The sequence below is a fragment of the Crocodylus siamensis genome, chromosome 4 (genome assembly GCF_052110815.1).
Source record: "Crocodylus siamensis isolate JL-2025a chromosome 4, ASM5211081v1, whole genome shotgun sequence".
In the NCBI taxonomy this organism is placed as follows: Eukaryota; Metazoa; Chordata; order Crocodylia; family Crocodylidae; genus Crocodylus; species Crocodylus siamensis.
Window position 1 is genome coordinate 28087163 of NC_143398.1, and position 21066 is coordinate 28108228.

A 21066-nucleotide genomic window follows, 5' to 3' on the forward strand; every position below is an offset into this window, starting at 1 on the left:
TTGTAGCTCAGATTCTGGAACCTCAGAGGCTAGTCTGTCACCTCCTTCCTCCCCACCAAGCCGGCCCCGTAATGAACTGAATGTTTTTAGTCGTCTTACTGTTTCTCAGGGAAACACATCAGTTCAGCAGGATAAGTAAGTCACAAAGGGAAGCTTCAGACCCCTAATAAGGACCTGTAAAGCATTCTCAAGTTGTCAGTGTAGCATCCATTAGATATTTTTCCTTTTTCTTACGAGACATAAAGGAGACATTATTTTGTGTTTCATGTATTTTTGAAATATAACTTTTAAAATTTTTACAGAAATACGTTCCACACATCACCAAAATTCAAGCAAGTCAATTTCCTGCTGAACCTTATTCCCAGTTCTAAGCTTTATGTCCTGCATTTGTATTCCTTTATAGTTGAAGTGTGTGAAAGGATATGTAGAATCGGTAAATATGTATGTGTGTAAATATAAATATATATTTAAATCTATATTTGGAGTTTAGCTTTTAGGCATCATTTTAGATAATGGTGCTTTTGACAATTAATAAGCTGCCCATGTAGCATAGCTTAGAGAGCTCTCAGATACCCTGTAGGATGGTCTGTTGGAACAGTTATAGTGTAAGTTTAGTAGTTATTCAAATTATTTACTTGACTGGCATGTTTCAGAGAATTTGGACACAGACATATTTCACACTGGCACCCTTATTTTTCACTTCTTTGATTAGATAGACTTCTATAAAAGATTGACTAAAATTGGTGATAATTTTAATTGAACTAAAATATTATTGTGAGATTTCAGTACTGATAACCATGCAATATGGTATTTAGTAACTCAACTGAAGAATGGACTCAACCTTTGATTCTGATTACAGCAGCTGGAGGGATTGTTCATATCCCTTATTCTGTGCTATAATTTTTATACAGCATTGTTCTTCAGTGTTCTACAGAATTACCGTATCTCACACAGGAGGTTACAAAGCTTCTTGTAGCTTAAAAGTGCTTGTAAATCCCTCATTCACTAAATTTATCTTATCACTAACTTGATATATATTATCCTAGGTTTCTTTTTATGCACTGAGCTTTAATTAACTTAACATTGTACATCCTGTTGTCTGACTTTAAAATCAAATTCAAGTGTTATGTTTTATTTGAGTTGAAAATGAAGGGCACAGCATTTTTTATTATTACAGGGCATACTATAAATGTGCATGTGTTTTGAAGGTTTTTTGTTCTTTTCTAAACCTTTTTTGGAATGGAAATGTAAAAGATTTTGAACTTGTGTGTTCATTTGCAAATTGCTGAACCTGATTCAGGAAAGATTCTGTCATTTTAGTATCTTAGGAACATAAACATTGTAAAATGTTTAGGAGTTTCTGAAGTTAAGGCACTGATATCCTTGCATTTTTCTTTGTAAATGGTTGTAGGAATTAGCATCAATTAGAGGTCAAATTTTATCCATCTTTTTTTCAGTGCCTTTACTTCTGTAAGCAAATATATGCCATATTTTCTAGTTCCTTGATATGGGACATCTTGTGAATTTAACTGACCTCTGTGAATGCGTTTTTAATATTCCTCTCCAGTGCCGTCACAGATGTAGTTTGAACTAAGCAACAATGCTGTATAGATTATATAAACTTGCACTGACTACTTTTCTGAGTCCACCATGCTGTTGTTTGTTCTTCTAACATGGAGACTTTCTTGCTGCTGATACCCGTATTCTTTCTCCTCACAATCCCACCACTGTTACTGTAGGTCTGATGAAAGTGATTCCTCTCTGTCGGAGGTACACAGGTACACTGCATCCCTTTCTCTACCATCTATCCATCCTTTCTGATGTTCTTAATACTTTTTTGCCAGTTCTCAGGTGATCTCATTTTTGTTGCATGCCTTTTCTTGATATAACAATAGTATGCTGTGTACTTTTTGCTTTATTCATTTATTGCCAGAAGTCCATGTGATTTTTTTTTTTTGTGAAGCATGTGTTTTTCGCTTTTCTTTTAAAAAGAACAGTAAGTAAATGTTTTAAGGTTTATTTTTTGTCAAGCATGTATTTTTTTAAAGGGAATCAGAAGTAAATCTTTCCTTGGAACTTGGGTTTTTTGAACAGCATGTCTCCTTTAAAAAAAAAAATCAGTTGCATACCTTTTCTTCAGTGCCATTAGTGGCTGATAAATCTTTTTCTCATTGTTTTGTTACCTGAAAGTTACAGTCAGTGGTTTCTACCCTCTTTTAGTGCCAATATGCATAATTAATTGTGAGATGAAAGAAAGCTTTGTTGCCCCACTCTTCCTTCATTTAATTCAGAAACTAGGAACACTGATTCTGAGACAAAACAACCGTAAACTTAGAATGTGGGTTCTCTGTGAGTAGGGGGCCAGCAGTGAAGGAATGCTGTATCCAAAGGCAGGCAATGACAAGGCAAATAATCATGGAGATGGAAGAGTTCATATAGTAACAATAGTATTGCTAGTATTTATGGCACTCCTTGCTTAATGTTCAGAGCACTGTGCAAAGGTGAGTATGGGGCTCTTATGTTCAAAGACAATAAGTCAAAGAAAATAAATAACTTTGCAAAGGGAATAAGTCCAGTGGTAGAAATGAAAAAGGACTTAGCTGTCCATGCTCAGCCTTGTACTTTTTTGATGGATCATGCTGCCTCCCAGGAGAGAGAACATATGGGGTATATTTAGAAAGCAGAAAAAACAGAGGTACATAAAATAAATTAAGATGATACAGGAAGTTAATTATCCATATTTATTTAATTTACATGACCTGGAGAACATAGTCCATGAAATTAAGCATTTAGGTTTAAAGCAGGCAAAAGGAAATACCTTCAAACATAATATGGAAGTCGCTCTTACAGTAGAGGACTGATGCAAATGTCTCAGTAAAATATGTCCAAGGATTAGGTAAGATAAGTCTTTATAGGTTTTAAGAAAGCTTCCTCAGCCACACTAAACAGGATAATAGTGTATAGACTGCTATGGGTAAATCTACCACTCTCTAGGGTCAGTAAGAAATTATCTATTTATGGCCAACTCTTGCTTTTATTAGAATCATTATGGGATTCTGTGCCTTCTCCTAAACTCATCTTGCGTTGACTACTGGGCTAGCTGGGACCATGCGTCTGTTACTATGTGGCAGTTGCAAACACTTGCATGCACACACTCATGGGTGTGCACGCCAGCATGCTCTCACTCTCTCTTGCTCTTGTAGAGGCCCACTAAAAACAGCTGGGGTTTCATTTGACCCATATTTGCAGAACAGAATCTGTAGGCCACTACTTATGAAATATTTGGGCCCAGAATCTCAAGCTGGGTTACATCTTTTTGCACCAGTCCAGCCACAGATATTCAGCAGTGAGTTTGTTGGTGTTGAGGTGTTTTTTATTATCCACATCGGTAGATCTCCCAAAGCGGTAGATCTTGGATATGCCAATATACGCTTCCCTGGGAGCTTTGCCTCAATGGCACAAAGTCAGAGTAGCTTGGAAGCAGTTCTTCCATTCTGGTTCTTATACAAGCACCAAGAAGAGTGCTTTGTCTAGTTTTAAAGGTTGAAAAACTGTAGCTAGTTCTTTGTGCCCTTCCAAACCCCCTCTGATTCTGTAGCCCCAAATGTCCTGTCTTTTTATACGTGTTTTTATTTAATTGGGTGCACAACATGGACACTTCATAAAGCTGAGCATTAAAAAAAAAATAAATGTGGCATTTAAGGAACACTGATTGTGTTGTTCCACCAAAATATGTAAGCAAATGAGACCAGCATATTTCACTACATACAGGCAACTAATGTTTGTATTGCATCTGATAATTGTGGGATAAAAAAATGTGAGTTGTGGAAAGAAATTATCTGTATTGCTATACTCAACTCACATTTTGTGGTTTGTTTTTGATTTTTTTAGGGGTATAATCAATCCATTCCCTGCTTCCAAGTGCATCAGAACTTCCTCACTTCAGTGTATCCACACAGCAGAGGGGCACACCAAAGCTGTGCTTTGTGTTGATGCAACTGATGATCTTCTCTTCACTGGATCTAAAGGTAGGGCAGGCTTCATGTATTTGTTCTGTTATAAAGTTTCTCTTAAAATTGTATGTTTTGAAATTCTGTTTGTGCCCAGTGACATCAATGTAAGAGTTTTGGTAGTGTGAGGGGTAGAATACTTTAGGGATCCATTTTTGGAGTATAATAAACAGAAGTTGGTCTGTTTAGCACTAGTTTTTACTTCTCACGTGTACTATTTGTAAGTTCCTTTGCATTCCAGTTAAACTCCTGAAATAGAATTTTAAAAAACAGTTACTTGATATAGCTGCTCATTACATTACGATAAGACCTGAGGTTGCTTATAGTGCCATATAATTAAGCATGTCATAGCTTTTTTGCAAACTCCTAATATTAATGCTAATATGTCTCTCTTGAAGGAAGAATGACTGTTTAATCAAGTCATCCATCAGTGCAGTTACAAAATTAGAATGGGAAAATAAAATCAATTACTGAGAGAAATACTTAGAGACAAATAGCTTTCTTAGAAATACAGAAAGGTCTTGACAAATCATCGCTTACGTAAGTGAACAACTCATATCGAGAAGAGAAAAGGTGTGGAGCGAAGTGCTTAAAAATGACCTGGGTCATAGCGTTAAAAATAAGTGGTTATAAATTTAAAATATCTTAGCTAAAAATAAAGAATTTAAGAGAAAAACAAATCTTCAATTCAAGATAATGTTCTTGTTTCTCATTGCTGCTTTTGGCATAGCTTGTCCAGTTCTGGTGTCTGTAATTGAGAATGGATGTTGAAAAAATGTAAAGAATTCAAAGAGCCATTTCAGTGATTAATTAAAAACTTGGAAAACATGCCTTTCAGAATAGGTATTTATGAGCCCAGTCCACTGCATCAAATAAAGTCTAAGGGATTACTTTTGATCACTGCTATAACACTTATATGAGGAACAAAACATTGATACAGGGTTCTTCAGAGGTAGGGACTGGCTAGAAGCTTCTGATGGCTAGAAGTTCAAGCTAGTCAAATTTGGCCTAGGAATATAGCACCAATGCTAAGATAGGCGGCTAGTGAGCCATTTGAACAATCTGCTAAGGCAGGAGTGATCAATTATTTCAGCTGGAGGGCTGCTTAATGAGTTTTGGTGAGCTGTCACGTGCCACAAGGGTAGCCCTCCCCTTGACAGGTGCTTGTCTGGTCACCATCATTGGACTGGAAGTCATACTTCTAACCCCCTGACCTTTGTCACTGGAAGTCCCTTCCCTTGCCCTGGAAGTGCTCCTTTTGGGAAGGGGGAAGTTGCCATCTTGGAACTGGAAAAAACCCCAAATCATATACTAAAAAAATCAAACATCTACTGTAACTTATTTTAATTTTATTTCAAAAAACTGATTTATGAGTTTCTGCAATAGCTCAAAATACAGTCTTACTCTTGTGTATTGTGTGATGAAGTAAAAGGTGGGAAATGGGTATTAACTCTGGGGTTTTTAAGGGTCCTGAAGCCCTGAGTAGTTTAGAATCTGACTGCTAGAGAGATCTCTTCTCTCCTCATGTATTTATCATGGGAATTTAAGTTATTGGTGGGGCTCAATTTTTAAAATCTCTTCTGCACTGAGTTTTTGATTCCATATTTTTTAAAACATGCTTCTTTCCATTCCTGACCTGCCCTAGTCTAAATGTGGTAACCCACCTGATTTTTCACATATTCCTTGTGAGCTGACTTGCTAGGGACTGATCCTGATGCTGAATTAAGTATGCTTTTGGTGGCAAGAATGAGTCTGTGAGTAGTTTTGCTGAAGAAGAGGTGATATTGATAGGTCTTTGGGACCTGTGGAATTCAGCCATTTTTGTCCAGTGCCTAGAATGCTGAATGAATGGGCTGCTTTATGAACTTATGAGAATGCAACTTTTTATTTTGAGAAAATAACAATTTTTTCTCCCCCTTCTCTCCCTTTCTCTCTCTCTCTCTCTGTTTCAAGATCGCACTTGTAAAGTATGGAATCTGGTGACTGGACAGGAAATTATGTCTCTGGGGGGTCATCCCAACAATGTTGTATCTGTAAAATATTGCAACTATACTAGCTTGGTCTTCACAATCTCAACATCTTATATTAAGTTGTGGGACATCAGAGATTCTGCTAAATGTATTCGGACACTAACGTAAGTAGCTCACATTTCAAACACCAAGAGCAGAATAGAATGATTCTTAATTTTGAATAAGATTGTAGTAGGTTTACTAAGGAAAAAAAAAAGTAAAGATCCTGATTAGGGGTGTAATGGGATTGCAAAAAACAAACAAAATGCATCACAGAGGCTTAGGCATGCATGCTTCCTACACAGATGCATATTGACTTCCATACTGGGCTTGTAGGACTGGACCCACAACTTGGAAGTTAGAGAGGAATGCTTCCGCTTCCCTTAAAATGGTAGCACCTGAGTTTTCCCTTAAAATTTTGAGTCATAATACTTTCCAGACCTGAGCTGATGTAGTTTGCAATCCATCTGAATCCCAGCTCAGTTTAGAGGGTACAGAGCTTGTTGGTTGTCAGGCTATCTTGATGGACATAGACAAACCATACGCCACAGTTTTACCATGTGTAGAAACTTCAAACATTGTAAATCCACATATTGAGTACTTCTTTTAGTCAGTATTCAGAATTGGCCTGGATTTTTTCTATATTCAAACTAGTATCAAAAGGTAAAATGTCCTTCCATGTCTAGTAGCTTTCAGGGCTTATGGAGTTAAGGCATACTATTTTATATAGCGAAAGCCACTCAACTAAGTGATGTGGCTAGCATTACATCTACTTTGATGTAATAGCCCAAATAACTACGTGACCACTTACAGCTGGATTGGCAGTCAGTGTGGCACAACGCTGGTTTGCAACTTGAACTTGCATGTTGGAGGCCATACCAAAATGCCTTATTCACTGTCATCAAGCCCCATGCTTTCTTTTAAATTATATATGAAGTATACCTATGGAGAAAGAGTAATTTTTTTGTACTATTTAGGTCTTCAGGCCAGGCGATGATAGGCGATGCTTGCTCCGGAAGCAGTAACAGAACAGTAACCATTCCTGCTGGCGAAAACCAGATCAACCAAATTGCTTTAAACCCAACAGGCACTTTCCTTTATGCAGCTGCTGGAAATTCAGTGAGGATGTGGGACCTTAAGAGGTACTTAATTAAGGCAAAATATAAAGTTTTGTAGATGGCACGTACAGTGCAGATAATAACACAGTGTTTCTTGCTCAAGGCAATATACATATTTTGTGCTTTGTAAGCCTTTAGTTCAAAGGAAGAAGGATTAGGTAGAATTCATTATGGCTACTACAGAGTTAATGGAGAAAGTCTAAAAAAAATATTTACTAGCATGCTGAATCTTACATTAATTTATGACCTGTTATAAGAGTGAAAGGCTATGCAAAAATGGCTAAAAATTGAGTTTCAAAATATGGGGTATGAAACAGTTTTGGCTATTCTCAAGTCTCCACTCTTTTTCCCTTTATCTCTTTCTTTGCCTCCCTCTTATAAGAATGTGAGAAGTGACATATGGGGCTAACTAGTCCAGTATCCTGCATCTGACAGTGGTAGAAATGGATGCTATAGAAGGAGAGTGTTGAATTTGCTATATCTAGAGTGATCTATCCACTTGACATCCACGATCTTTAGTTTAGAGGTGCCAGAGGAAACAACTCCAAACTTTCTGTTCAATAGCTATTAATAGATTTATAATCCATGAATTTTTGTAGTCCCTTTTTTGAACCTGGCTGTGCTTTCTGTTTCTATCACTTCCTGGGGCAGTGAATCCCATCAGTTAACTATGTGTTGCATGAAGAAGTACTTTCTCTTGTTTAAAATTTGTCTCCTGCTAATTTTTTTGGTTGTCTCCTAATTCTGGTATTCAGTTATCACCTTTTATCCAGCCTTGCAGGTTAATAAACTAAAATATATGTGAGCTAGAATGGGGAGAAATTTCTGGAAGAGAAGAAAATGTGGCTTTGAGATTTGAGATATATTTACAGCCCCACTTATCCCCCTAATTTGATTCTGAAACAGCATGCAATACATGCATGCAAATTGATGCTGCCAGTCTTTAATACTAAGATTCAGTCCTGCTGTGAGTTCAACTCTAAGTCAGGATCAGCCCTCAATATTGCAGCTATACCGTAAAGAAGAGTTGTTTTCTGCTCATCTGCAGAGATGAACCCTTTTGCCCTATCAGCAGAAGCTGAGGCCTCTCTCTTTGCTGGCTTCTAATTTGAAACTGACCATGTAAAAAGCAAATTATAGGAATCCACCAGTTAGAGACAGTTGCTTGTTTTTAAAGCAGTTACTGAAAATGGCTTTGCAGACACTTGCACCCTGACTAATAATGGCTGTCTCTCAATGAGCTCTGATCAATTTACATAATGTATGGCTATTGAAAAATATCTATATACTGCTTATGCAGATTGGAACAGACGCGTGGAGCCACTCAAATGCAGAGAAAGGTTTAAGTGGGAATAATTGCCTGTAGTTGGAATTTTCTGATGCACAGTAAGATGCTTTCAAGCAAGTTAAACGTGTTTATTTATATTTTCCATGATTGTACATGCAGATGCCGTATATTGCACGTACAGTGGGGGCAGGGTGGTGCAGATGATGGCTAGACAACATTTTAGGATAAGTTCTGGAATACAACTGAAGATCCGTTGTGACAGGAACTGTTAGACTGTCTCTAACCGTTGTGGGGAGCACTACTTTAAAACATGCCCTTCTCAAGCATCCTCTCCTTTGATGCATGCCAAAATCTGAAAAAAACGGGTATGGAGCTGTTTCAAGAGGGAAATGTTTCAAAGGGCAGCAGCTGTTCTGTTCTCATAGTTGTGTGTGAACAGGCAGTGTTAACATTGAACTAATTTTAAGATCATGGGAAAGGAGGGCTGGAAGGGACCTGATAAAGTAATCTAGTTCAGCCCTCTGCTCAAGGCAGGATTGTGCCTATCTAAAACATCCCAGTCAAGTGTCTGCCCAAACTCTTGAAAATTCCCAAAGAACTTACTGCATTTCTTGCTTGTCCACACATAACAGTAATAATTAGAAGATTAACACCTGCTACCTTTGAAACGGCTCCAAATGTATGCATTTCCATGTCCAGTGCCATGCAGCCCCTGTTAGCCCCGGGTGTGCACTGATAAACATGCTTGCCATGTGAGAGCCTGAAAGCAGCTACATTATGTCCTCAGTGTATCCAGTGCAAGGAACCTTGATGGCACACATGGTAGCAGGCTATTGAAAATGGAGCTACATCGTCTCTGATCTAGGTTTAAAAATGTAACAATTAAGATTCTTCTAAAACAGAGAATCTCTTTAGTCATTTATTTTCTGTTTCCAAAGATTTCAATCTACAGGAAAATTAACTGGTCACTTGGGTCCTGTCATGTGCCTTACTGTAGACCGTATTTCCAATGGACAAGATCTTATTATTACTGGATCAAAGGATCATTACATAAAGGTAATACACCCCAGTATTAGCAGTTTCCCCTTTTATTTTTATCTTTGCATCCAATAGTAAGTACAGACTTCAGCAGATATTATACAGCACAACTAATTGAGTTGTCCAAACATTGCTTGTACCCATTAGTGGCAAGGTCTGTATTCTGAACCCTCCTTACAGCTTGCTCCTCATCTATGCTTTACCTGGCTTAGAGCAGACATCAACCCCTAATGGACTAGAAAACCCATGGAAACAACATTTCCTGGAAATTACATTAGACTAACTGCCTCTTTCTGGAATTTGTTTTGTGCTTTCTGCTATGAAACAGCACGTCAACCCTTCAGCTCCTTGTACTGGTGCTTTAGATCATCAGACAGTACAAAAAGATGTATCCCTGTGGAAAATACTGGGGTTCACAGGTGGGGGGTTCCTCTGCTGCATAGCAAAAATTCTGTGCACTAGTTGTATACTTGAACATGTCATTATAGAATTATTGGAATAATGTTTGGAGTTTACTTATTGGCTTTCATAATGATTTGGCAGTTCTGCATACTGTGCAATTTGGTACATAATTTATGTCCATTTTGCTCCATAAGATACTAAAAGGTCCTGTAAGGAATGAGATTCTTAAAATAGTTTCCAGTTTTCCCCCTAAAAATCACTCTCTGCATGCCTTCATGATAGTTGCATGATGGAACCGAAAGCAAGTTTCTGACTTATGCTTTGTTAATTGCCTGCAAATGGCAGCATATTTGAATGAATTTTTGCTGCTCCTCTTGTTCTAGATGTTTGATGTAACTGAAGGGGCTCTTGGAAGTGTAAGTCCTACACACAATTTTGAACCACCTCATTATGATGGTATTGAAGCCCTTGCAATCATGGGAGACAATCTTTTTAGTGGATCCAGAGATAATGGAATAAAAAAGTGGGATTTGGTTCAAAAAGATCTACTTCAGGTAATGTTAAATTGTATGGATCATCTGATTGGTCTTATATCCTATAGTAACATTTGCTCAGCCATGTTTGTACACAATGTATGGGTATAGTTTATATCACACATTTCATTAAGCTACATGTTTAACAAGGAAAAAAGCAGAACTCAATATAATGTGATGAATTTAAAATTATGAGGATCATTAATTTGCATTTCTAAGCTAATTAAAATATTGTTCAATATTAATTTTTATATAAATATTGCATTGTAATTTGGTTAACGTGAGTTAACAGCACGTGCCATACTTTTTCCCTCTACACTATACTTATTTACTATATATTGAACTAGATATAGTCTAATCCAATACAGCAATATTTACAATTTTTTTTACTAAGTATATACATTCTTGTTATTTTATGTTATATTTTAGTGTGTGTTCCTGTTTCACTTAATTGATAAATTCAGAACCTCATGAAATAGAGAAAAAAAATTAGTGACCTCTTCTTCCCTTATGTGGTGCTGCAAAACATGTACATTTTCTAAGAGTGTGAGATAAAGGTATTGGGTAAAATGACCTGATTATGCTGAATTTAAAAGAGAGAAATGAAGAAAATTGACATTCCTTGCCTGAATACGTACAGAAAACAATAGCAGCTACTTTAGTGAGGAGGATGTGTAAAAATAATATATAATAGAACAGCAGGATTTCTAGCTCCGAGGTCATTAGTATAGCAAAGAAACTTCATGTTGGATCTTAGGTCCCATGTAAATGTTGCACTTAAAATGTGATTAACAAGTTAATACTGTCTTAGGGTGCTTGTACACGTGACAAGGGTTTAGTTCCCCTGAATTGAAATGGTGGGTTTTTAATTTGTGAGTTTTAATTGTGACCCACCATTTCAATTTAGGGGCTTCTGTCACTGTGGTGGAACAGTGAGGGCCTGCCGTCAGCTCACCCCTATCCTACTCCCCTGCCATTGTGGGCAGGCTCTGCCCCGGGGGGGAAGAAAAAGCAACAGGGGGCCCAATCTTCCCTCTCCTCCTCCCCCCACACAGAGCCTGCCTGACTCTCCTGTGGCCAATGGATGAGCTGCTGGTGGCCCCTGGGCTGCAGGGGGCCCCTGCACCTTCCTTCCAACCAGCCAGGGGGGGAAGATCTGGGGCCCTTACAGCTTAGGGGCCACTGGCAGCTTGGCCCCCAGTCATGGAAGAGGTGGGCACTTTCCATGGGGAAAAAAAAGATTGGGCTCCCTACTTTTTTTTACCTGGTGGAGCCAGCCCGTGTGAACTGATGCCAGGCCATGCAGTCCCTGGTCTGTGGGCGGGGTACAGCGGTGCCCCCTGGGGCCTCCTGGGCAGGGTGCTAGCTAGGCAGGTGCTAATTCAGCTTGCAGGCAGTACCTGGCCTGATCCAATGGTACAGGAGATGTTGGAAGCCTGGGCTTGGGCTCCCAGTGCCCCAAACACTGCCCCCGCCATCTGGGACTGCCCAGGAACAGTGCATGGGACCTACCCTACAGCACTACAGGAAGGCCTCAGGAGGGTGGCTGAATGTGCTGGTGGCCTGAGAAAGTGGCAGTGTTGGTGCACAGGGTGCTGGTAGCCTGCCAAGCCTGAGCTTCTGCAAGCCAATCGAGGCTTTCAGCACTCCATGCACCATCCCCACTGCCTTCTCTGGCCACCAGACATGTACACATGCACAATTTTTTTTATTCACAGTGGGACAATTTGCTCCAATCAAACTAAAATACATCCAAGGTGGTCTAAGTTGCCACACACAAATTTTACCAAAAAAAATCATGCATTTGTACATGGTGACACCATTATGTTAGACAAATGACAGTTTTTCATTACTTTTTGTCAGATGTTCATGGCCCTACCATCATGTGTACAAGTGCCCATAAAGAATAATATGGCAATGTGTTCAGGCAACTAATGGTGTGAAAATAAGGGAAAACTTCCACAAAATTATTCCACAAAATACGTAGCAATGTTGTGGCTGGTGTCTATCATGCCTTAAATTGAATGTGTGGCAGGGTCCTCATCATGGAGCTTGATGCCAGCTTTATGATGGAGCTTGGGTGACAGCTCCCCCCTTTTGGCAGGCTGACAGCCCTGTGGTACAGCCCTACATGGGGCTACACCTCTTTGTCTTTGGCATGCCAAGTCAGGGCAGTTTATCAGCTGGGCCAGGGGTGCCAGATTGCAGGGAGTCACAGGGTTCTGCAAACCAGCACATTGACTGCCTTGTGTAGCTCTCAGGGAGCTGTGGAGCTAGACTCTCGACGTATCCTGGCCACACGGACCCTAAGATAGGGTGAGGTTCCTTGATCCCAGGGTCCCCATACTCCGGGACCTTTGAAAGCCCAGCTGCACTCAGTTTTCTGACATCTCCAATGTATGGAGAAATCAGGATCATGGAGCCTCTCCTGCATTCCAAGGTCCTGTGCACTAGGACTTTAAAAAACAAACAAACGCATGTGCAGGAGAGCTGTGCACCAGGTTTACTGGCTTCCTGGTGCACTGGGCTCTGGGAGTCATGTGGAAACTCTGGTATGGTTCCAGGGATGAGATTGACAATCAGCTGATTGTCGGTTCCAGCCTTGGGACCCACCAGAGTCTCAAACTGGATCTGGTGCAGTCTCGGGGTAGGACCAGCAATCAGCCTCAGGACTGCCCTGGTTCACTGGGCACCTGGTCTTCAACTTGCCAATGCAGGAGGGGCCTGGGATTATGATCCTGTCCTGCCCTGCGCTGACAAGTAGTAATGGCAGGATTGGGACCTGAGCCACAATCCCAGAATTGCATGTCTTGCCATGCACATGTGGCATGGCAGGAGGGCATGCTTTTTGGGAGGGGGCAACAGATCCCATTGCACCATTAAGTGAATGAGTGCCAGGGAGTTAGTTATATTTAAATAAATATAGCAGTAACTCTATGACCCAAAGTTAATGCATTATGAAACTCTTGTTAACAATCATAAAGCTGTGCATTGCATATTTCTTCTTTGTTTTATAATATTCTGTGGGATGATTACTCCAGAGGGAAAGAAAATATAGGTAGAGGCCAAAGCAAGGTGTTAAAATATAATGAAGTTTGAAATTAAAACCTAGTCATGTTCCAAATTAAGCCAATGGCAGCAAGCTTGAGCCATTAGTTTCCTGCAGTGGGTCTCAAATTGATATTATTGGCATCTTGTTTGGGCACCTTATAGCTTTTTGAATCAGCAGTAAACTGGAAGTGCTTATCCTCAGTAAAAAGGTCATGTGTTTTCATGAGAGTTTCTTAAATACTGTGTATATAAAAGGGGGGCAGAAGGACATAGCTTTTGAAGAACAGTTTTTGAGTTTGTTTTCATGTAGATTATAAGCATCTTTCATATTTACAGGTTTGGGGTTCATTGTTTTTAAGGCTGAATTTTATCTACTGTTTTGGAGTCATTGCATTGTTTATGTCTGTCAGTAAAATGTACATTGAGCTATACAGTTCTTTTATTTGCCATTCAGCTCTTGTCAGCTTGTATGGGTTAGGCAGATAGATTCTGCTGCTGTGAACTTTGTATTTGTTTTTTGGTCTGCAAGATCTTTTAGCTCTTCATATGTTCAAAATTCTGTACAAACATTAACTAGCTCTTAATACAAAAGCTCGGTGGAAATATTATCCTCACTTACAGGTAAACTGAAAAGGTTTGATATGTCAGTGGACACATAGTTGGTCTGTGGCAGACCTGGAAATTTGGGGTTAGAACTTAGGATTTTTTGATTCCTTGGGATCATGATTTGTGACTGTTTGTTTTTCAGCAAGTTCCTAACGCACATAAGGACTGGGTGTGCGCTCTTGGACTGGTGCCTGGCTCACCTGTTCTGCTCAGTGGTTGTAGAGGAGGTATTCTGAAGCTCTGGAATGTGGATACGTTTGCACCCATTGGAGAGATGAAGGGTCATGACAGTCCTATCAATGCAATCTGTACCAACTCCAGCCAGATTTTTACAGCGGCAGAGTGAGTTTTTCTAATGCTGTTTCCCATAAAAACGCTTGTCTTTGTCTTATTCGAGAGAGAGTCACATTCTGTCCCCACAAATTAATTCAGGCCCTCATGAGTGGCCTCAGTACTTTGCAGTAAATTCAAGAGGTTATGGTGCTCCAAATTGTCTGCACTGTAGGGATCATTATAGAAACAAGGCACTAAAGCAGGAGTGGCCACGGCTGCCATATGTGGCACAGGCAGCTTGTGTGTGTGGAACATGGTAGATTAGGGAGGAAATAGCACAATAGCAAATAGAGCAGGAAGCAGAAAACAGAGGAGCAGATCAGGCAGAGGAAGGGGATTTAAGTGGCACTTTGGGAGGGTTGGGAGTTAATTTGTGGCACACCTGCCAAAAAGGTTACTGCTCCTTGCACTAAATATCCACGCTTGGCCCATCAGATAGGACATGTGAAAATTCCTGTAGATCTGGAGACAACCCCAGAGGTCATGCTTTTGTTGCCCTCGCACACAGCAAATGTTGTAAGCAGAAACTGAAAATAACTTTTTGCAATCCACCTCTAATGTCTAAGGTTTCACGTTCAGACTTGCATTATGCAGTAGAAGTGAAAACTATGTATGATTAATGATAGTAGGCCAAATCCTCCTTTTTTTGCTCAGTCTGAGAACCTATAATGGAAATATAAGTACATTCAACTGGGACCAACTTAGGTGCAGTTGTTCCTTCACATGACAGGAAATCCCCCCTCCCCAAACACCTGAGATAGCAGGGGTATGACCAAGAGAAATACCAAACTCTGCAGAAATTTATCTACAAAGCATAATATGAGCACAGGGACTAGTAAGGTGAACATAATTAAGCTTTTGTGTTATGTACAGAGGCACTTAACTTCAGTGTTGTTTAAATGAGAAGCAACTCGTTGCTGAAGTTGTTGGTGTTCACGTTGATGAAAATTGGGACGCTTATATTTAGGCAACCAAATTCATTGGGATTTGATATCCAGTTTTATGTGCATATGTTTGAAAACATTGATCATATATGTTTTGAAATGTATCTCTTACATAAACCTGATACTAATTTATTTAGTTTATAAACAAGTGAAAATGTCTATCCTAAGCAGTAAGTGATCTAGCATGTCCATAACTGTCTCAGATCTGTCCACGGGAGTCCCCCAGAGCCCTGGGTTTCTTCCTGCTGTTTCACTGTTTGTCCCAAGAACCAGACTGAGGTTGCTCTGGGATAATTCTTTATTCTTGCGTGCCTCAGCTCCACTGTCCTTACATTGGACCCCACAGCTGCAGCAAGAAAATGTCTGCCAGCTCCAGTTGGCCTCTCCTTTGGGCTGTGAAAGAAATTTAGCTCCCTCTTTCTGTAGAAAGGGCTAGCCTGGAATATCACTGGCCCAGTGATCACTCTTTCCACAGGCAACCAGTAAGGAGGCAAAACAACCAAAGGATTTATTATGTACAATAAAAGGATTACACAAGCAAAGATGACCATGAATTAGAAGACAGAAAACAAAATGTACAGTTTCTTACCCTCTCATCTGGCCATACTCTCCTTAGCCCTCTTGAGAAACATGCCAGTATCTCTAGAATTCAGCTTTCCTGCTGATTCTACCAGGCCTGGCTGCTGGGACCATTGAACCTCCAAAACCTGGGATTCAAAACATGAGAATTCTAACATACCTACACTCTAAGAAGCCTCCAAGGCCAGCCTCCCTCCCCCCCAAAATCAGAATTATTCTAGTTGCTTATGAAAAACCAGAGTCCTCCAGAAATTTCTGATCTCCCTGAAGTACCTAGAACCCCTCTGGCTGAAGGGCCCTTTCTTGTGGATGCCTTTACTATAGGGGAGTTGATTTCACCATGCATGCCATGCAGCAAACCCCAAAGGCAATGTGGTTTTCAGATAAATCCATGACAGTAACACAATAAAATCTCATCAGCATTAAGGTAATCAGTGGAATCTTGAACACCTACAGAAACCCTTTTCCACCTCTTCATGTTTGCAGAAAGCAACCTTTTAGTCCTCTGCAAATATTTCTCAGATAGTTGTCTTGCATAATGTATGTAAAGTTGCCAAATAAAGGGGACTTGAAACCAATGGAAAGAGCAAAGTCCATCACCAAATATGGGGAATTTCAAATTACATCTAGGAGTCCTGATGCCAAATGTCCTGCTGAGGCTCCTCTCCTTTGCAACGCGGCAGAATATAGGAAATGTATGTATATGCCTAATGCAAAGTATTTTCAGTAAACATGCAGTTGTTTAGTCCAGTAGTAGGTGATGTATTTTACTAGGCTATGCTGCCACTAATAGAAAAGTTTATACATGTGTTGCACATGTGGAAAGGAAAACTTTAAAAACAGTCCTGGCTGGGGAAAGCCCTCTGTGAGGCATTGGCCGCAGTGTAGGGCAGGTACAGAGATGCAGAATGGATGTCACCCCTAGACATCGGGGGCCTAAATGGGCAGTCTCACACCTGGGTAACATCTGAATCAGGTTTCCATCAAGGCATCACAGGCGAAAGAGGGGTGGGCGGTTGGCCCAGAAACAGGTGGGCAGGTCGAGATCTAACCAGCACCGGGAAAGCCCCCTGTTGCAGGCTACCATTCCTGCTGCATTCATCCCGCTCTGCCTTAACACATACAAGACAGACAAAGTTCTTTGGGTCAATCTGATATTTTTTATTAGACCAAATGAATAGTTGGTGAAGTATATCTTAGCAAGCTTTTGGGTTTAAAAACCCTTCATCAGGCTGAGGAAGCATCTGCAGTTAATTAATGTGTGTGCTCCTCCTGGATGGAATGAATAATAAAGAAACCACAGGCTTTATTTGAATAAAAAGAAATAAATATTTTATTTTTCTCTTCTCTTCTTAGTAGCAGATCTTAGTCCCATCTTTTGAAACTGTTTTATGAACATGTAGGTGTATTGGTTCTCAGATGTGGTCTGTGGAGCCATGACTGGTCACTCAGGAATGGCTGTTCTCTGCTATACATTTCATTAAAAGACTGCTACCTGCAAATAAAATACTCTCCTAGTGTTACTTTTCTATTCATAGATTCATAGAATGTAGGCTTGAAGGGACCTTGGAAGATCATTGGTCCAACCTCACTGCACCAAGCAGGAAAGACAGCTGGGGTCAAGTGACCTCAGCAAGGTGACCATCCAGTGTCCTCTCGAAGATCTCCAGGGTAGGCAATTGCAGCACCTCTGGAGGAGCTTATTCCATAGTTTGGATACCTTAAGTGTGAAGAAGTTTTTTCTAATGTTGAGCCTGAAACAGTCTTCCAGGAGTTTATGACCATTGCTCCTGGTTTTCCCCAAGGGTGCTCTGGTGAACAATTGTTCACCGAGCCCTTGATGTATGCCCCAACATGGCTGTAAACTGCTACCAAGTCCCCTCTCAGTCAGTTATTACCCCTAGGTCTTTTTCATTCATAGTGCTGGTCAGATTGGCATTGCCAAGCCTGTAGGTGTGCAGGGGATTGTTTGTACGCAAGTGGAGCACTTTACATTCCTTGATGTTAAACATCATCTGGTTCTGATCTGCCCAACTTGCCAGCTTGTCTAGGTCTGCCTGTATCTGCAACCTATCTTCAAACGTGATCACACTTCCCCATAACTTGCTGTTGTCCACGAACTTGGCCAGTGAGCTCTTCACCCCTGCATCCAAATCACTGATGAAGATGTTAAAAAGAACTACCCACCTGTCTCGCAGTTAAGCCCACAATCTTCCAATTTTCTTATGAGAACATTGTGGGATACCAGATCAAAAGCTTTTTGGAAGTCAGGGTATACAGTGTCAGCCCCCTCTCTCTTATCCAGGTGGCAAGTGACCTGATCATAAAAGGAGATGAGGTTGGTAAAACAAGACCTGCCTGCAACAAAGCCATGCTGGCTGTTGTTCAAAATCCTACCTTCTGCAAGCCTATCTCATATAGACTCCTTGATGAATTTTTCCAGGATTTTCCCTGGGATAGAAGTTAGGCTAATTGGCCAAGTTACCTGGGTACTTCCTCCTCCCCTTCTTGAAAATGGGCCCAGCACAGGCCCTCTTCCATTCCTCAGGGACCTCTTTGGAGCACCATGAGTTTTGGAACAGCTTTGCCAGGGGTTCTGCTATGACTTCAGCCAGCTCCTTCAGCATCCTCTGATGAAATTCATCCGGGCCTGCTGATTTATGTCTTCATGTTTTAATTGGTCTCACACCAGTTCTGTGGCAACTGTTGTTGTTTCTGCGGTGGTTGTTCCTACCCTGCTCCTTCCATACCCTATCTGGCATGTGTTTCCCCTTGGCCCTGTGAAATACCAAAGCAAAGTAGTCATTCAGGAGTTCAGTTTTCCCCTGAGTGCTGGTAACCAGCTCTCTTGAGTTGTTGAGCAGTGGCCCCACACTCCCTTTTTTTTTTCCTGTTCCCTACGTATCTAAAGAAGGACTTTTTGTTGTCCTGGGCATTGCTTATTTTAGTTCAGTTGCTGCCTTAGCCCTTCTAATCTGTTCCCTACAAGTGTGGACCATTGTTGTATAGTCCTCCTTGGGGCATGCCCTAAGTTTCCATTGTTTGTACACCTCTTTCTTCTTTCTTAAGAGGACCATGATTTCCCTGTTTAGCCAAGAGGGCTTCCCAGCCCTTTTGCTACCTCTCCTCCTATGTATGCAAATCTTGCAGCATAATATGAATGTAAACAGTAGGGGACTTTTACCTGTCCCAGTAGTTAGGGAACTTCTGCTGTGGTATTTCTAATATTAAATAACCTTTTGCAAATAACAGATAGCTTTGTTTACTTACCACATACAGTGGTCATATTTCAATAACAATGTATTTTCCTAAGCAAACTAGCCAACTACCTGAGCTAATAAGACTTCTTAAAAAAAGAAAAAAGAGAAGAAGGCTGGGGCTTGGGGGGGGAATGGGGTACCTGCCCTGACAGTGGCTTTAACCTAAGATGTAGCTTCAGACAAAATAAAGATAACTAGGCGTTTATAAAAAATCACTTCTATATCATGTATTTATATTTAGAAGTAGCTTGAAATAAATTACCAAGTTAAATGGTTTGAGGAACTGAACTTAAACATTTCTTCTTTTTTCACTTTCTCTGTATTTTGATATTGCTAATGTTTTTCAGTGATCGAACTGTGAGGATCTGGAAAGCTCGCAATGTACTAGATGGACAGATATCAGATACTGGAGAAACAAGTGAAGATATTGCCAGTAATTAAACTTCAGTTGAAATCATGGACATATATGAATACTGTGATAAAATGCTGTGTGTACCATTTTTGTGCACTTTGCACGTTTATTAGGTAAACACTGACAACTGGAGTAAACTGGTAGATGCAGCTGGTCCAGGTGGGAAATGTGTCGTGCTGTACTAGAACCACTGTTCTTAAAACACGTACTCTGTTACTGTATTTTCAAAAAAACCACAATCCTATTGGTAATATGCTTGAGTCTCACTGAGATTATATATATCTATAAATATATATATCATGGCTGGATTTGTGTGCATAAATACAATATTTGCAATTTAAACGAACTGGAAAGCAGTCTGCTCTGATGACAGTCTCAGAATTGTATTCTGGAGTACAAGATATTCTGCTGTACTTCACTGACAGTGATCAGCTGGTTTGCAATTTAAGATGATGTGGAATCATGATTCATTTGTAGTCCTGTTAATAAATCTTTAATTGGGATAGATGGTTTGAAATTCTGAAAGGCTACTTGCATTGCTGTTGTTAAAGTAGACTGAAAAAAACCTCTCAAAGTTGTTAGTGTGACAGATATCTCTGACATGACTGTACCTTGCTAACAGTGAATGCCATAAAATTTGTGTTAATGTTGGCATATAATTCTTGTTGACCAAAGTTGTGCAGCTATATATAAATTGTGCTCAGGACTAGAACTAAATACTGTTAAACTGTTGTTTTACTAGAGCTTTGCCTATATTCTGTAATGACCAGTATTCTTAGTGTCAGAACAGAATTGTATCTTAATCTATTTTTCTTATGGATTTGTTTGTATCATCTCACATTTTTTTTCTTATTTTAAACAGCAAAATGTCTTTCCTTTTATCTAATTTTATATGCTGCTAAATATATTTTAAATACACTATGTTTTGCAAAAATTGGCAGTTGTTATGAGAATTGAACTACCTGCATAGGAAAAGCTATGTAAATAGATGGTTGTACAAAGAGAATATCTTATCTTGTGCCTGTATGAATTTTAAAGCAATGTAGAGTGTGGATATTATAAGAGGATGTATAATTTATCCAGCTGCTCAAAATATTAATTTGTAAATTCTGCAAGTTTTAAGTGTTATAGATTAAAAAACAGTGTTTGGGTGTTGAAGGGTTTTTTTTGGTAGAAAATATCAGCCTGTAAATTGTAGCTTGTTGAGGTAATGCTTAAATAAACTTGTGAACGTCAACTTCTCCTTTGTGCTTCTTTCACTATACTGGCAAGAGGGAACACGTTATAAATGTGAAGATGTATGGGTCCAAAATGGTGTGAAAGACATGGGTTTCATTCACTGCACCCTGGCAAATGCTGCTTACTCCAAAATAAGATGCCTCCACTCCCCCCATTTAACATGGTGATGGGGCGGGGTTGGGGGGAAGGCCCTTGTCCTGAAAACGAGTACAGCAAATGCTGTGTTAACCAGCACTTTATTAGC

At 40.0% G+C, this 21066-nt stretch overlaps 1 protein-coding gene across 9 annotated transcripts in view; it reads left to right on the forward strand.

The window, feature by feature from the left end:
• KIF21A (kinesin family member 21A) overlaps positions 1 to 20820 on the forward strand; it is a 139768-nt gene extending 118948 nt beyond the window's left edge. For 4 of the 9 annotated variants that reach the window (XM_090042056.1, XM_090042055.1, XM_090042057.1 and 1 more), the window contains 9 exons: positions 7 to 135; positions 1740 to 1778; positions 3892 to 4028; positions 5964 to 6144; positions 6997 to 7161; positions 9364 to 9481; positions 10249 to 10419; positions 14198 to 14397; positions 19519 to 20820. In XM_090042056.1, coding sequence (XP_089898182.1) covers positions 7 to 135; positions 1740 to 1778; positions 3892 to 4028; positions 5964 to 6144; positions 6997 to 7161; positions 9364 to 9481; positions 10249 to 10419; positions 14198 to 14397; positions 19519 to 19612 — 1234 coding nt within the window. In that variant the 3' untranslated portion in view covers positions 19613 to 20820. The remainder of the gene's footprint in view (positions 1 to 6; positions 136 to 1739; positions 1779 to 3891; positions 4029 to 5963; positions 6145 to 6996; positions 7162 to 9363; positions 9482 to 10248; positions 10420 to 14197; positions 14398 to 19518) is intronic. The other 5 variants (XM_090042058.1, XM_090042059.1, XM_090042062.1 and 2 more) reach the window with 3 other exon arrangements.
• The last annotated feature ends 246 nt before the right edge of the window (positions 20821 to 21066 follow it).